The sequence below is a fragment of the Lissotriton vulgaris genome, chromosome 12 (assembly GCF_964263255.1).
Source record: "Lissotriton vulgaris chromosome 12, aLisVul1.2, whole genome shotgun sequence".
NCBI classification, from domain to species: Eukaryota; Metazoa; Chordata; class Amphibia; order Caudata; family Salamandridae; genus Lissotriton; species Lissotriton vulgaris.
This window is the reverse complement of record NC_141700.1, coordinates 70,070,247-70,087,421: the sequence shown is the minus strand read 5'-3', so window position 1 is coordinate 70,087,421 and position 17,175 is coordinate 70,070,247. Positions and strand designations below refer to the sequence as shown.

The 17,175-nt window shown below is 47.6% G+C and overlaps 1 protein-coding gene across 1 annotated transcript; it reads left to right on the top strand.

Moving 5' to 3' along the window:
• The first annotated feature begins 4,942 nt into the window (after positions 1-4,942).
• Positions 4,943-16,961, top strand: LOC147673326 (diencephalon/mesencephalon homeobox protein 1-like). Its single transcript, XM_086947164.1, has 3 exons — positions 4,943-5,099; positions 5,695-5,870; positions 16,569-16,961. The coding sequence occupies exons 1-3, from the start codon at positions 4,943-4,945 to the stop codon at positions 16,959-16,961; spliced, it is 726 nt and encodes a 241-aa protein (XP_086803290.1).
• The last annotated feature ends 214 nt before the right edge of the window (positions 16,962-17,175 follow it).

Below are 17,175 nucleotides of genomic sequence, written 5' to 3'. Positions count from 1 at the left end.
GTACACAATGACCTTGTGCTTGCATAATGGGTGGGTGACTGCGTTACACTGGCGGAATCTATGCCTCCCATTCATTTAATGGTACACCTTTACCTCATGCTTGCATAATGGGTGGATGACTGCGTCACACTGGCAGAATCTATGCCTCCCATTCCTCTAATGGTACACCCTGACCTCATGCTGGCATAATGGAAGGGTGACTGCGTCACACTGGCAGAATCTATACCACCATTCCTCTGATGGTACACATTGATCTTATGTTTGCATAATGGGTGAGTGACTGTGCCACACTGGCAGTATCTATGCCTCCCATTCATCTAATGGTACACCTTGACCTTGTGCTTGCATAATGGGTGGGTGACCGTGCCACACTGGCAGAATCTATGCCACCATTCCTCTAATGGGACATCTTGACCTCATGCTGGCATAATGGGTGGGTGACTGTGTCACACTGGCAGAATCTATGCCCCCATTCCTCTAATTGTACACATTGAACTCATGCTTGCATAATGGGGTGGTGACTGTGCCACACTGGCAGGATCTGTGCCTCCCATTCCTCTAATGAGTACACCTTTACCTCATGCTTGCATAATGGGTGGATGAATGAGTCACAATGGCAGAATCTATGCCCCATTCCTCTAATGAGTACACCTTTACCTCATGCTTGCATAATGGGTGGATGACTGTGTCACACTGGCAGAATCTATGCCACCATTCCTCTAATGGTACACATTGACCTCATGCTTGCATAATGGGTGGGTGACTGCGCCACACTGACAGAATCTATGCCCCCATTCCTCTAATGGTACAAATTGACCTTGTGCTTGCATAATGGGTGAGTGACTGCGTTACACTGGCAGAATCTATGCCTCCCATACATCTAATGGTACACCTTGACCTTGTGATTGCGTAATGGATGGGTGACTGTGCCACACTGGCAGAAACTATGCCTCCCATTCCTCTAATGGTACACCTTGACCTCATGCTTGCATAATGGGTGGGTGACTTTGCCACACTGGCAGAATCTTTGCCTCCCATTCCTGTGGGTGGATCTGTGCGTGCACTGCACGGTGGGTGTACACTGTGTGTCACATTAGCGTAGTGACTGCATCTCTGTGCCACACTGGTATAGTGGGTGTACCTAGGGGCCACATCGTCACGTTGAGAGGGTCAGTTTGTCCCACTGGTAGTGCTGGTAGGTCAGTGCATAACCCTTGTTGGGTGGATTTTTGTCATCGTGGCGGAAGTTTGGATTGGTCTGTCACTGTGACTGAAGGGTCCTTGTCTGTCACTGTGGCAGAAGGGTGCTCGGTCTTTCACAATGGCAGGAGTGTGCTTCGGTCAGTCACTGTAGCAGAAGGGTGCTCCGTCTCTCACAATGGCAGGAGGGTGCTTTAGTCTGTTACCGTGGCAGAACGGTGCTTCTGTCTGCCACCAAGGCAGAAGGGTCCTTGTCTGTCGCTGTGACAGTAGGGTGCTGTGGCAGATGGGTGCTTCGCTCTGACACTGTGGCAGAAGGGTGCTTCCGTCTGTCACCGGGGCAGAAGGGTGCCTCGATCTGTCACCACAGCAGAAGGGTGCTTCGGTCTGTCACCGTGATAGAATGGTGCTTCGGTCGGATGCAGTGGCAGAAGGGTGCCTCGGTCTGTCACCGACGCAGAAGGGTGCCTTGGTCTGTCACCGTGGCAGAAGGGCGCCTCGGTCTGTCACAGAGGCAGAAGGGTGCTTCGCTCTGTCACCATGGCAGAGGGTGGATCAGTTCGTTACTGTGGCAGAAGGGTGCTTCAGTCGATGCAGTGGCAGAAGGGTCCTTGTCTGTCACCATGGCAGAAGGGTGCCTCAGTCTGTCACCGCAGCCGAAGGGTGCTCTGCTTTGTCACCGTAGCAGAAGGGTGCCTCGGTCGGTCACTGAGGCAAAAGGGTGCTTTGCTCTCTCACCATGGCAGAAGCATGCTTCGTTCTGTCCTAGTGGCAGAAGGATGCTTCGCTCTGTCACCATTGCAGAAGGGTGCCTCAGTCTATCAAAGAGGCAGAAGGGTGCTTCGCTCTGTCACCGTAGCAGAAGGGTGCTTCACTCTATCACCATAGCAGAAGGGTGCTTCGGTCTGTCACCATGGCAGAAGGGTGCATCGGTCTGTCACCGTGGCAGAAGGGTGCTTCTGTCTGTCACAGTGGCAGAAGGGTGCTTCGCTCTGTCACTGTGGCAGAAGGGTGCTTCTGTCTATCACCGTGGAAGAAGGGGGCCTCGGTCTGTCACCGTGGCAGAAGGGTGATTCGGTCTGATGCAGTGGCAGAAAGGTGCTTTGTTCTGTAACCCTGGCAGAAGGGTGCTTTGGTCTGTCACCGTGGCAGAAGGGTGCTTCGCTCTGTCACCATGGCAGAAGGGTGCCTCGGTCTGTCACCATGGCAGAAGGGTGGATCAGTGTGTCACCGTGGCAGAAGGGTGCTTCGCTCTGTCACCATGGCAGAAGTGTGCCTCGGTCTGTCACCATGGCAGAAGGGTGGATCAGTGTGTCACCGTGGCAGAAGGGTGCTTCGGTCTGTCACCGTGACGGAAGGGTGCTTCGGTCTGATGCAGTGGCAGAAGGGTGCTTCGGTCTGTCACCATGGCAGAAGGGTGCATCGGTCTGTCACAGTGGCAGAAGGGCGCTTCTGTCTGTCACCATGGCAGAAGGGTGCTTCGCTCTGTCACTGCCGTGGCAGAAGGGTGCTTCGCTCTGTCACTGTGGCAGAAGGTGCTTCGGTCTGTCACTGTGGCAGAAGGGTGCTTCGGTCTGTCACCGTGGCAGAAGGGTGCCTTGGTCTGTCACCGTGGCAGAAGGGTGCTTCGGTCTGTCACCGTGGCAGAAAGGTGCTTCGGTCTGATGCAGTGGCAGAAAGGTGCTTTGTTCTGTAACCCTGGCAGAAGGGTGCTTCGCTCTGTCACTGTGGCAGAAGGGTGCTTCTGTCTATCACCGTGGAAGAAGGGGGCCTCGGTCTGTCACCGTGGCAGAAGGGTGATTCGGTCTGATGCAGTGGCAGAAAGGTGCTTTGTTCTGTAACCCTGGCAGAAGGGTGCTTTGGTCTGTCACCGTGGCAGAAGGGTGATTCGGTCTGATGCAGTGGCAGAAAGGTGCTTTGTTCTGTAACCCTGGCAGGAGGGTGCTTTGGTCTGTCACCGTGGCAGAAGGGTGCTTCGCTCTGTCACCATGGCAGAAGGGTGCCTCGGTCTGTCACCATGGCAGAAGGGTGGATCAGTGTGTCACCGTGGCAGAAGGGTGCTTCGCTCTGTCACCATGGCAGAAGTGTGCCTCGGTCTGTCACCATGGCAGAAGGGTGGATCAGTGTGTCACCGTGGCAGAAGGGTGCTTCGGTCTGTCACCGTGACGGAAGGGTGCTTCGGTCTGTCACCATGGCAGAAGGGTGCATCGGTCTGTCACAGTGGCAGAAGGGCGCTTCTGTCTGTCACCATGGCAGAAGGGTGCTTCGCTCTGTCACTGCCGTGGCAGAAGGGTGCTTCGCTCTGTCACTGTGGCAGAAGGTGCTTCGGTCTGTCACTGTGGCAGAAGGGTGCTTCGGTCTGTCACCATGGCAGAAGGGTGCTTCGGTCTGTCACCATGGCAGAAGGGTGCTTTGGTCTGTCACCATGGCAGAAGGGTGCTTCAGTCTGTCACCATGGCAGAAGGGTGCTTCGCTCTGTCACCATGGCAGAAGTGTGCCTCGGTCTGTCACCATGGCAGAAGGGTGGATCAGTGTGTCACCGTGGCAGAAGGGTGCTTCGGTCTGTCACCGTGACGGAAGGGTGCTTCGGTCTGTCACCATGGCAGAAGGGTGCATCGGTCTGTCACAGTGGCAGAAGGGTGCTTCAGTCTGTCACCATGGCAGAAGGGTGCTTCGCTCTGTCACTGCCGTGGCAGAAGGGTGCTTCGCTCTGGCACTGTGGCAGAAGGGTGCTTCGCTCTGGCACTGTGGCAGAAGGGTGCTTCGGTCTGTCACCATGGCAGAAGGGTGCATCGGTCTGTCACCATGGCAGAAGGGTGCTTCGGTCTGTCACCATGGCAGAAGGGGGCCTCGGTCTGTCACCGTGGCAGAAGGGTGCTTCGGTCTGTCACCGTGGCAGAAGGGTGCTACGGTCTGTCACCGTGGCAGAAGGGTGCTTCGGTCTGTCACCGTGGCAGAAGGGTGCTTCGGTCTGTCACTGTGGCAGAAGGATGCTACGGTCTGTCACCGTGGCAGAAGGGTGCTTCGGTCTGTCACCGTGGCAGAAGGGTGCTTCGGTCTGTCACCGTGGCAGAAGGGTGCTTCGGTCTGATGCCGAAGCACCACAGGTGGGCCTGGGAAGCTCCCAGCGAGGTCCCAATGCACAGCGGTGCTCTCACTGGCCTGGCACTCTCTTGGTACAGGTTTGTACTCTTGGTTGAACGACGTCCTTGTGACCACACAGATGTTCCTTTTCCAGCGACAGTAGGTTGCTGGACCCACAGCTCCTCGGTCCCAAAGGCTGTAACGTGCCACAAGATGGCGCTTTTGAGCAAAATATTAAAAAACGTTAAAAAAACCAGTCCTTTCCTGTTGACCTATAGAGGCAGACTGAGAGTGCCATTGTTTTCTCGCTGTACCACGCTCTCCCGTGCAGGGGAGATGTGATATTTAGCTCAGTCGGTTGCGATTGCGCTACAGCGATCTGTGTTCACTTGCAGGTTAGGGGATAGAATATTTTATGGCTATGCTGTATATGTTCAATGTGTGGGTAATAATGCGACCAGGTACTTAAGCGCCAAGAAGCAGTTTGCGGTGTGGGCTAGTGCTGTGCGGAGAGCTGTGCTTTTGCAAAGCCCTGCCTTTGTAGACGGGACACCACCCGATCCGAGGCAGAGTTACAATGAGTGTTTTTTTGTCTCTGTGTGTTCTAGTAAGGAGGGAGGACGCCTGTGACCTTCACCTGTTCCCTTGAAGTCCCAGGATGTACTACATGGACAGCAATGGTTACCCGGTACCTGCAGGAGGCGCTGTGAGCCCGCTGTCGCTCTTCTACAGCTTGCAGCAGCAGACCCTGGATTCCTATCCGAGCATCCAGGCATCGCCTCTGCACACCATCTCCCTGGTGGACCACCTGGCAGGTAGGATGGAGGTGAGGGAGGGGGGCTTCCGGAGGGAGGGAGGGAGAGAAAGCAGCTATGCTTCAATATAAAGTCAGTCTACTCTCTCTTACCAGCAGCACATTGGGAGGATTAGACAAAGTGATACCAGGTGCCATTTGACCCCAAATGACCACATAGATCCATATCTCCCCCTTAACCCCTTCATAGCCTCCTAGTTGATGCTGATCTCAGGGACATGGAAAAAGAGTGAGTGGGAAACGCAAGAAGACAATAATGCGTTGACAGCCATTCCTGCATTCTTGAGCTCTGAGAGCAGCAGGGGCTGCCAAGGGGGGTGCCAAGGATAAAGCAACACCGAGTCCCAGCGCCCCCAGGCTACTCTTAACTGGCATCCATGGCTGTGCTAAGAGGCTGTGATTCCTTGCCTGTGATAGGATATCTCCACATGGTGCTATCCTTTGGTGACCCGTCAGTGGCTTCTGGTGTGCACCTCCTTGTGCTCCACAAGCGCGTGGCCCACTCTTTGTCCCTTCCCCTGTGGGCCCACTCTTCTGTCCCTTCCTCCATTGGCCCACTCTTGTCTCCTGATTTGCTCGCTTGGTATCTTCCATAGAAGTCCTGCTGGAGGCCCGGTATGGAAGCCACCCGAAACATCGCCGCAGCCGCACCGCCTTTACCGCCCCCCAGCTTGAAGCCCTGGAGAAGGCCTTTGAGAAGACACAGTACCCTGATGTGGCCATGAGAGAGCAGCTGGCCCTCTACGTCAACTTACCCGAAGCCAGAGTCCAGGTATGGGACTTCTTTCTATAGATGCTCTAGTGGGCCCAACGCCTGACTTTATTTCAGATGTATACAGGAAGATGCTCCAGTTATTTCCTTTGTCATGAAATGCATTCTGGGAAGAGCACATGACCGTTAGAGTGGCGGGGTGTAATACTTACCCCAACATTCTTGCAAGCGAGAAAATCAAGCAAGCTGGTAGTTTCTAGATGGGTTTGGAAAGTTCCCTCATTCGACATGAACATTTTGGAAAAAGTGTGGGTCAAATAATGCATTCTGAAGCACCAGTTTTACATACATTTGCCCAAATGCCATTGGCTCGGAAAGGGCACTCTTGAAACATTTAAGTTCTTTCATAGTTTGCCAAGAAAATTAAGCTTGAGGCTCAATAAAAGTTTACCTTAATTTTTTGAAAATGGGCAGTGGGAGCCTCCTCATGTGAATCACCACAGAACCAGCATTTTGTTATAGTTGCTCCCCACATGTCATGGGTGCCCCCTTATGCCAAGATTTAAATACAATATGCCAGTGGCAAAATGTTGCCATTAATGCTATCCTCATAACACAAGTCACCTTATGTCAAACATTACCACCAATATGTCAGGGCCAGCAATTTGTCATGGTTGCCTGCCCTCCCCAATGTGCCACAGTTTTCATCTGCCAAGAATTATCTCCATTATACCAGCACCAGCCCTTTGCAATAAGTGTCCTAAATGCCAAGAATGACCTAAAGTGTACCAACGCCAGCATGTTGCCATTGGTGCCCTTTTTGCCAAGACTTACCTCCACAGTGCCAGAGCCAGCATTTTTAAATGAGTTACCCTTATGCCAAGAATTTTCTACAAATAGGGAGGAACAGCATTTTGCCTTGGCTGCTCCCTGTATGCCAGGACCAGCATTTTGCCATGCATGTCTCTGTAAGCCAGCATTCACCTCCGTGCACCAGAGCCAGCAGCAAATTCGCTAGCATAACACACACTCACTGACTCTTGTTCACTTATATTTAGGGCTCCCGATTTGACGGTATTTCTTTTTAAAACATTTCCTTCTGTATTTATCCACATTTATTTTTTGGCCAACTCATTACTATTTCTTCATATTTATTTTGTGTTTTGAAAATGAATGAAGGTGTAAAATGGTATATTTCAACGTTTATTTAACTCTTGGACGTGCCACTCTTAACAAAAGACTACACTCACAGGTACATTTTAGGGTTATACTACAAATATGTGTCAGCATATGCCTGTATTTAAGGAAATCTCATCCTGTTTTTTAACTCTCCAAGCTGTCTATCTGCTCAGCTATTGTCTGGAATTCATGAAAGACAGCATGGAGAGTCTTTCACAACAAACACCATTTTCCGTATTTTTCTGCTTTTAAAAATAAATACAGACGGGAAACACATTGTTTTCTGTCTGTATTTATCTGTTAAAATCAGTAAAAACGGAAAACCGGAAGCCCAACTTATATTCAGTCAATCACTTACCCTCATTCTCATTCACACTTGCACACTAACTACCTCTAACTTCCTTGGACTCCTGCAAACTCATTTTCACTCACTATGTCATGCTCACTCACTTGCATTAACTTTTAATCTAACAGTCTCACTCAAGCTGACTCACGTGTTCTCACTCAGTTACACAGTCTCACTGTCATTTATTCTCAGTTTCCCATTACTCACTTTCTCTCACACATAGTCACATACACTCATACATATGGAACACATGCTCACATAAGCGTACATATGCACACACACCATTACCTGTATGTATTCATGCATTTGACCTTTTTTTTTAATTACCTGCAGCTGCTTGCACCTGTCTGCGTTCGCTCCTCAGCTGCCAGTGCTTATAGAGCAATGTTAGTCGCTACCTTGCTGACCGGTACAGTGTGTGTGTATATATATATATATATAGAGAGAGAGAGAGAGAGAGAGATAAGCATCAATCCTGTTCTTCCAAGGATGAATGGTACAGAAAAACAATGGTCCCAGACTATCGTAATTTTTATACTTCCAAATGAATTATATGTCTTATCAGTACGGCACATACGATCGTAGGCACACACAGAGAGAAAAAACTTCAAAATGACTGATAACTAAGTTTATTCAGTCACATAAAGAAAATATTTCAATTTAAACACAATTCAGTCATTTCAATACATATTATTTGGCGGTTATCATCAGCAAGGAAAAAGTGCGTCGAAAGTTGGTGCTCATATGAAAGAATAGAGGAAAAGGGAAGGTTGGAAATTGAAATTTTCGCAGGTACATAAAAAAGGGGCCTATAGCAATTGAAACACAGTCACCCTTGTAGTATTCTAGCCTACCCCTATCGGTACTGTTGCATACAAAACATTAATTAAACTGTTGCAACTCACAGTGTAATTTCATCTGTGGAACAGGAGTGGGGGGGTAGATGTAGGTTGTAGGCTTCTTAGGATGCGTCAACGTTTTGACCTTCTAGCATAAGGGTGGGTACAATCCTCAGCTGCGGGTCTTCTTCGGGACGGGGGTTGGGGGTATCATGGATCAAAGTAAGTTGAGCGACAAGGGCTATAGCCTCAAGGAAAAGCGCGTGCATGATGGAGAAGGCACACTGTTAGAACTACAGGATTAATTCATACAAGAACCGCGTAGTTTAGCTCACCTTCATGGCTCTAGAACGCTGCATCTCTACTACGGCGGTGTTGGGACATGTTCCCTCCCTTCCTGATGCATCTACAGGACCTGATTAAAACTTTTCCTTGAGGCTACAGCCCTTGTCGCTCATCTTACTTTGATCCATGATACCCCCCCACCCCCGTCCTGAAGAAGACCCGAAGCTGAGGATTGTACCCACTCTTATGCTATAAGGTCTAAATTACACTTATATGTGACTGAATAAACTTATTTATCAGTCCTCATTTTTAAGTTTTTTCTTTCTGTGTGTGCCTACGATCGTATGTGCCGTACTGATTATACATATAATTCATTTGGAAGTATAAAAATTATGATAGTCTGGGACATTGATTTTCTATACCATATGATACCCAGGTCCTTTTGACTTTAAAGGGTGATCCCATTTGTGATAATGGGCATCCAAGGATGAAAGCAGGGACCGGCAACCAGGAATCTGTAAAGGTATTTATTTTAGGCAGAAATGAGCGCTGGACGATGAGTTTCGGTGGACACAGTCACCTTGATCACATAGCCCGGCCGTCATTTTCAGGCCCTTAAATACCACTTCATGTTTTATGGCTAAGAGTGGCCACAGAAGACATACTAGGCATAAAGCAGTTACAGACATTGAAGAAATCTTGATTTACATGAAATGTAAGCCCATAGTACAATTCATTTGACTAGTGTTTGTGTAGCATATTGGATAAATAAACACTCAAAAAGCAAGAATATCTGTGACAAAATAATATACATTGCAGAGTACAATCTAAGACGTACTCTATCTGAATCAAGAATTAAAGAGCACACAATATACAGCATTCCACAAGCATTGGTCACATGATGTATTCATGTTATTGGACATGTTACCATTGTCGCTGGTTAATGTTATAACCCAGCTAATTGAATCAACACTGAAAGATTTGCAAAAACTGTGGTTTGTTAAGCACTAGGGCAATGAATCCCCCCCAAAGAAATATATATGTGTGTCATTCCCAATTGGGCGTTTACAAACCAAATGACTAATAATATGCGTTACTGAATAGCTGTTGGGAGTTGTGTTGTGGACATTTATATATATAGTCAGTGGCGGTTCCTTCGCTAAGGCGGAGTAGCGTCTCCACTCTGCTTTGCAGCAGTGTAATAAAGTAACCAATAAAATGATAATAACTCGAGGTAATTATAATTTTATTTTGTCCCCGCTGCGGCAGCTTTGCAGGCGGGGCTGCTCTACTGAGAGAGCAGGGAGGAGTGGTTTGCACTCCCTAAGTGTACAAGAATGTTTGTCAGCTATCTGGGGATGGCCAACCATTCCTACGCACTTTGCATGTTCTCCCCCGGGTTGCATTAAAGCCTGGGTGAAGAACATGCCTCGGCTTCCATTCCCTGGCTGAGCGCCACCATGGCGCTCAGACCAATCACAATGCTGCATTGCAGCATTGTGATTGGCTCAGGGGAGCTTCAGCCTGGGTACTTCCTGTTCCTGGAACACCGGCCAGTAGAGGCGACGGTGGGATGTCAGAGGAGATGTGCGGGGTACGGTTTTTTTCTTTTTTTTACTATCCCCTTACCTCCCCTATACCCAACCCTGCCCCACACCCCCGCCTTCTACCCCTGCTCCCAATATATATATATATATATATAAACAAGTGCTTATGCCTTTTAAAATTTGTTATAACTTACCTGTGTTGTAAAGTCTAGTGGTGTAAAGAACCCTAAAATAGCGTTATTGCTACTTAACTGTATTGTAAAGACATCATGGTAAAGGTACCACGTGATACAGGCTGCATGGTAAAGGTAACATACCTTATTGACCCCTAGAGCTGTCGCACAGCTCCTTCGTGCCTCAATCATTGAAGTAGGAAAATGAATGCTCAAACCTGCTTTCAGCTTCTTCCTTTTTCACCCCACCCTTTTCTATTTCAACACAAGGTGGGTTGAGATCAGTGGGGTTCCTGACCCCACCCCTCCCCACCATGTGACGTGATGGTGGAGGGTGAGATGACAGACTGATTGACAGGTGGCCCCTGGCAACTCTAGCACTGAAGCCTTAAGTGCATTTGGCTGCCTTTATAAGTGACTCTGTATGAAGCGTGTCACAACGGAGGCACCTGGACATGTCATGCCTGAGACCAGGGCTGTATCTCTGCCAGCCCTAAAACCCATCTAATGGAATTCACAGGCACCTCCTTGCATCTGTGCCAGCCATCAGGCAGGTTCCCTGACCCGGGAAGCTGCTTGAGCCTTGCTAGCATGAGGCACAGTATCATAAAAGAAAGGGGCAGAAACAAGCGGGGAGAGATCCCCGACCTCACCGATTTTTTCGCAATCCTATTTACTGTATACCCCACAGCAGAAGGATAAACCTAGAGCACTTCAAGAATCGGCCAAATCTCTTCTCATAGCCAGAGTCCTGGCTGCCCCTGTGCTGAAATAGCAGAGTCTCCGTTCACTGCTGTAAGCAAAGGTGGCTCCTGAGCTTCCAGAGGGAAAGGGTGTTCGTGGTCACTCTGAACTGCAGTGAGCTTTAACCCCAAACTATTCCACGGAGTAAGGGACTCTTCCAGAATCACTGACAAAACATGGAGCTAACAGTGTATCTTAAGGCTAAATTCTTGCACCCACCCTCTTCAACATCTACACGAAAGCTCTAGACTCCGCCTTAATTCAATCATCTCCTATCACTTCTACATGGACAACACACAACTTTATTCAAAATCAACACTCCCAAAAGGCATTGCGATACTATCACAAGTTCTCACCGAAGTCCTCTATTAGATATATTCTCCCCTACCCGGACGTAAACCAGATGAAACCGGAATTCCTCCCATCTCCCCTTCACAAATGCAACAACCTGTACAAAGGAGGCTCAAGAACAGCTCGGTTATTCATTTTTTTACCGATCAATGTCAACCATGCCAAATTAACTAGGCTTCGCCTTGAACAGACACCTCAACGACATCCACTTATATATCAACCATCTCACCAAGGGAGCTAAGATTCAACTCAAGCTACTTAAAAGTATCAAGCAATTCATCCCTGACATGATTGTAAAGAAGTGGTGGAGGCACGAATACTGTGAAGACCAGGCTGTGGGATCTCCCTACTAGCGAGGGTGCCTAAATGACATATGAATCCTCTCAAAGCAGCCCACCACATAGCCATAGACCCGAAGGAAGAAAACAGGACCATATATCTGCCCTACTGATCTCACGGAATGGGCCCCTCATAGACGCAAGGGGTGTCTTCTAACTGATATACACTACTCACAGATCACTTCACATGGGCACGCCAAACTACCTTCATTGTAAACTGCAGATTTCAGGAGGATCGCAACTATTGAGGAGGTCAGGAACCATCTTGCTTGAAACTCAAGCTACGAGGAAGACTGACCATCTGAAAAGTCTGATACAATCATTCTCAGGAAGCGCACCAAGGATCTGGAACTCTATTCCCCTGACTTTCAGGGCAATTCACAATTCCCTCCAATGATCAGCACAAAAAAAGCTGAAAATCCTCTTATTTAGTTGCTGCTGCCAGCGAGGTCAGTTATAGATGAGAGAAATGATCTCTTTCTGTCTTCTCCCACTGTCCGCATTCCAAGTTAAGCTGCCACTCTTGAACACTACCACTGAATGTATAATCATATGTCTGAAGATTTGTAAGAGTAGCTTCCTGATGCCAGTGGTTGCCACCATATGCGTCTAATGACTACAAGACGTTAAGGCCGACAATAGTATACTAGAAACACTGATCCGAAGCAGAGGTTTCCAATTTCCATGCATACTCTCAATATGCCTGAGGGGGATTGCAGATATCAGGAAGCCTACAAGAAGCCAAAGACGATGCTCTTATGTCAATGTTGACACCATCACGCCAAAATTGCCGCCATTATGGCTGCCACACCCATTATTATGGCACTCCTATACAAGACACACATATCTTTATACATACATTCTCAATATGAGGATCAGTCTGGTCACCAGCATGAGTTATACATACCCATGCACATGTGTGTGTAGACTCGGTGGAGGGGGAATATGTCTGGTCAGTTCAGCAATGACTTGGAGTGGGGCGGGGGTTCTTTGAATGGGTCCAACTGCTGTGTAAAACCCTGTTAGCCCGGATTCTGCTTCGAGGAATGGCATCGGGGCAGTTTGTACTGTTTTAGGGCATTGAATGCAGGCATACCATAACACATACACACACTCTTCACATATGCACATTACACACACACATATCTGTTCTCCCTCTTTCAAATCACACAGCTAATTTTACTGTAAATGCTCAGATGGAAGGTTGGATTTCACAACTTGAAGTCCATGGTGCGGCTCTAGCTGCAACAACCTAGGCAGTGCATTGGCACAGAAGCCGCAAACTGCAGAGTGCCCCCAAAGAGCAGGAAGCAGGAAAAAGTGCCTCTAGTGCTGATTCTGCCAATGCTGATGCTACCTCTGCTCATGCCTTTTCTCTATTAAGTACCGACAGGGAGGCCGCAACTTCCTGTTGGAGCTTGTATCTGATTTCAGGTGAAACAGACACCACCAGTTCCTACCCAACAGTTTGCTGCCAGCTTTAGGGCTCTTTAAATAAGGCACACCAAGCACAGGCAAATTCATGGCCATGGGATCGTTTTTATCCCTTACCTTTCGTTTCAAAATAGCCACTTAGTAATGGTAGCGCGGTTTACACAAATGCCAGTAGCATATCATAACATATGAGAATGGGGCAGAAAATATATACTATAGCATCAAAGCACCTTTTCAACCTGTGCTTCCTTTCATGTGGATCTGGGAATGCCACCCCTCGGAGGTGTCTGTTTTGGATTGGTGCTTTGTGTATGTTAGCAACCTATGAGTTAAAATGGGTTGGCCACATGGCTTTCTGTTTTTTTTTTACTTGGATGAGAGAACTCTTTGCTTTTTAATGCCTAGCTTGGAAAGTGTTTTCCATAAATGAATCACAATCCAGATGGATAATTATGATGGAATGCTGTGAGCATGAGGGTGCATTATTTTTATGCTGATGCTATCTGAGTGGCTGTAGGGTGTGTGTTGGCTTTGTGTGTGTCAGTGCTGTCAAAGATGTCATGCACACTGGGTGAACCGAGGGCAGGTCACAGGGTGCGGCTCCAGGTGTGGTTCTAGTTTACCTGAGTGCTGTCCAAAGAGTTGAGGACTCGCCTATCCCGCCTGGAGCAGGAACTGTGAGACCTGGAGACTCAATGCTTCACGTCAAAGCACCCACAGATACTGGTGCAGTCGCGCTGTGAACTCTCTGAGTACCAATAAGAAGCAGAGAGGGAAACGCACTACCTCCATAAGGAGGCCATTCGGCGAAGATACTGGAAGGGAGACGGGACTGGGAAAACTCTTGCATCCCTGCTTGAGAACCAGACAGATCTTACATCACTGATCCCCTCGATGACGAGGGACAACTCTGCCACTCCAACGAGGATATCACGCGCCAGATGCAGTCATACTATGCTGCGCTGTATAGTTCCACCCTCACTGCCCCCCAGATGAGGTGGTGAAGCACTTTGATCCTATCCGACTGCAGTCCCTGGATGAGGCTCACAAACAATGCCCACATGTGCCATTTATTGAGGGGCTATCGTCCATGCAATCCAGGGCATACCTCCCACAAGGCTCTGGGACAGGATGACTACACTGCCCTGTTTTATAAAGAATATATAAAAAAATCTCTCCAGGTTGTCTTCTTCTCCAGTGCTCATATTGCATACGAATTTGAACGAAGTTCCCTTGTCCTTCAAATTAGAATGATTGTTGAGAAGCTGCACAATAATCATCATGAATTCGCAGTCTATCCTATAGGAATAAACTCAAAAAAATGTTTGAATAAAAAAATTACATTTCATTAATCGCATCCAATTGAACATGAGGGTCTCAAAGGAGATGGGGGCAGGGTAAAAAAAGTATGACCAACCTCAGGGACTAAGAGTTTGTGCCTTTCAGACCATTGGCATATCTAGGTGGTTCCGATCATCATTTCTCACCAGATGAGATTGCACAGCTGGTTGCATGCAGCTCCCTGATTGGATGGGATTCTATGTCAAAATAGCAGGGAAAACGAATTTAGAGCGAAAATATTAAGGCTTAAATATTAAGATCCAAAATACCATCTACATGCCTTGAAGATACTTATCACCATAATACGTATATATGAAGTTAAATAAAATAAACCTGTACTTATCTAAATAAGCTTACCTTTGCAATATTTCTGTTCAAGGTATTTATGCCTCAATAACTTGTTTTTGCGTAAATGTTTCTCAATATTCTTGGGGCATAGAGCAATGGATTCAAAATTACAGTCTTTTTTGAAAGACAACCCTTTCTGAAGTTAATCCTGGCTGCAAACACTACGCGGAGCAGTGTTTCAACATGGGTGTAACATGCACGTTATTTTAGTTCCTACTTTAGGATGGACTTTAAGCTTCTGCTTTAGTTGCTTCACTTTAGGTGCATCTTTCTGGGAAGTAGTGCACATTCCAGAAGTCAAACTAGCATATTAACACCCCTATCCCACCCTTGATAGCGCCATTGCATACATTTCGAATAAATTAAACCTGCTGGAATCAAGGGCTGCTAGGTCCTCGGAGGTAGCATTGGAATAGGCTAGTTTTTTTTCTTCTTTATTTGAGAGTGCAATGAAAGCTTGTAATTACGTTTAAAAAATGCAAGATCGTGTCCATTTACTGCCGGCAACTGGTTAGCTGTTACATTTCTGACGGCACTGGCCACAATAGAATTCACCTGGAACTGGCTGGACAAGGTATCTCTCCTAATTTTCCTAAAGACCTGCCATAATGTGAATATAACTATTGAGTTGTATGAATCCACTAACATATCTCTCTACACCATTCAATTTATCCATAATATCCCATCCTTCATTCAGGATTCACCTGTCTATCCTGGTGGGCATTACCTTAAATGGTGTCATACATTTCTATGCACAACATACCAATATTCAGTGGAGTTTGCCATCTGCCGTCCATTGTGTCCATCTTAAATTGACATTGTCCAACACTGGTGACTCGCCTCTGTGTCCTCACTGGCACTGTCTACTGCTAAACACTGGTTTCCTCAGTGGGCATCTTCTGTTGACCTGTGTCTTCTAATTAGATGTTGCCCCAACGGCCCCTCGTTTGGCCCGTTATTAGTCTTCTCTTGCTTGGTTGTATTCTGATTGGCCATTGCTTTTAGTACTCCATTGATTACATATGTATTGGACATGGCCTTTTGCCATCAGTGAGCATTGTGTTCAGCTACCACTGGTTTGTCTTCCCATTGGACAGCGCCTTTAGCTTCTTATAGTTATTGTCTCATTCGGCATTGCCTTTGGTTGTTTGTTGCTTGTCTGGCCACTGAATTTATCTTCAACCATTCATTGTTTTGCTTCTCATTGTTCATTTCTTTCTATGCTCCTTGTTAGCCTGCTCAATACACAGTGCCTTCTGCTCTTGTATGGTTTCCAATGGACATTGCCTTCTACTGTTCATCTTTGCCCTCTGAATACACGTTGCTTTTGCTGGGAAAGTGTTTCATAGTGCGTTGCTTTTGGTCGTTTCGTGTTTGTTTTCCTATTGCCTTTGACCACTCCTTGTTTGGCTTCTCTTTAAATGTTGCCTTAGGCAGTCGCATTTTGTTTAGCGCACTGCCTTTGACCGTTCTTAACTCGACCTTGCCTTTAGCATCCCCCTATGTAGCTGCCTCTCCCATTGATGCTGGGCGTTGCTTCTGCTTATCCTTGTTTTAGCACTGGACCTTGTATTCGGTTGTCCGTAGTTGGTCTTTTCAATAGGCGTTGTTCTTTGTTGTCTATTATTGTTCCTCAGCCTCCTTTTGCTTTTTCTCAATCTGATCGTTATAACTATTTGCCCTGAGTGCTTACTTAACCTTGGCAGACCACTGCCTACCTTATTTTCTTGTATCCCCTTGTCCTGTTTTAGTTCCTTTTCTTATTTTCTATCATTGAACATTCGACATGTTGCTAATGCATATTTAAATCAGTGTTGTTGTTTCTTTCCTTAGGTCTGGTTTAAAAATCGTCGCGCCAAGTTCCGCAAGGGTCAGCTCTGCGGGGTCAATAAGAAGCCAAATGTGGGCGATTCCCATCCATTGCCAACAGAAGCCACAGCCAGCAAAGAAAAGGCATCAAAACCGGCGAGTGAAATCGTACAACGTGCAACAGATTCACCTGTGAGCGGGAACGTCTGTGCATCCTCAAAGAAAGACCTCTGTTTGTTTCCCTCCACATCCCCTCTGAAGCCTCAGGGGGTGCATCTGTTGGCCAGAACCCCTGAATGCCAGCCCATGCCAGGGCCTAGGGAAGATCTAGGGCTGATCTCTGGTCCGCTTGCAGATATTCGAAGGCTGAGCTACCTTCCTCCGTTGCCCTTGCCGCTACCGTACTCCTGGCTATAGGTAGACGCGGGGAGGTTGGTCTTTTCTGATACCAGCTTGGAGGAAGTATTTTGCAGCCCCTCTGCATCCAGGATCCACGGTGGGATGGACCCCTCTGTGACAACATTTGCAGTTGCAAGGGCAAGACTGTGGGACTAAGAGTTTCCCTTCCCCAAGCAGGCTCATACACCCCTGCTATTTCAAGACATGCCCGTCTCCTACCCTTCCTTACACT

Coding starts and splice junctions, on each gene's coding strand:
- LOC147673326 (XM_086947164.1), top strand. CDS start 4,943: ATGTACTACATGGACAGCAATGGTTACCCGGTACCTGCAGGAGGCGCT. Junction 5,100..5,694: donor CCTGGTGGACCACCTGGCAG/GTAGGATGGAGG, acceptor TATCTTCCATAG/AAGTCCTGCTGGAGGCCCGG. Junction 5,871..16,568: donor TACCCGAAGCCAGAGTCCAG/GTATGGGACTTC, acceptor TTCTTTCCTTAG/GTCTGGTTTAAAAATCGTCG.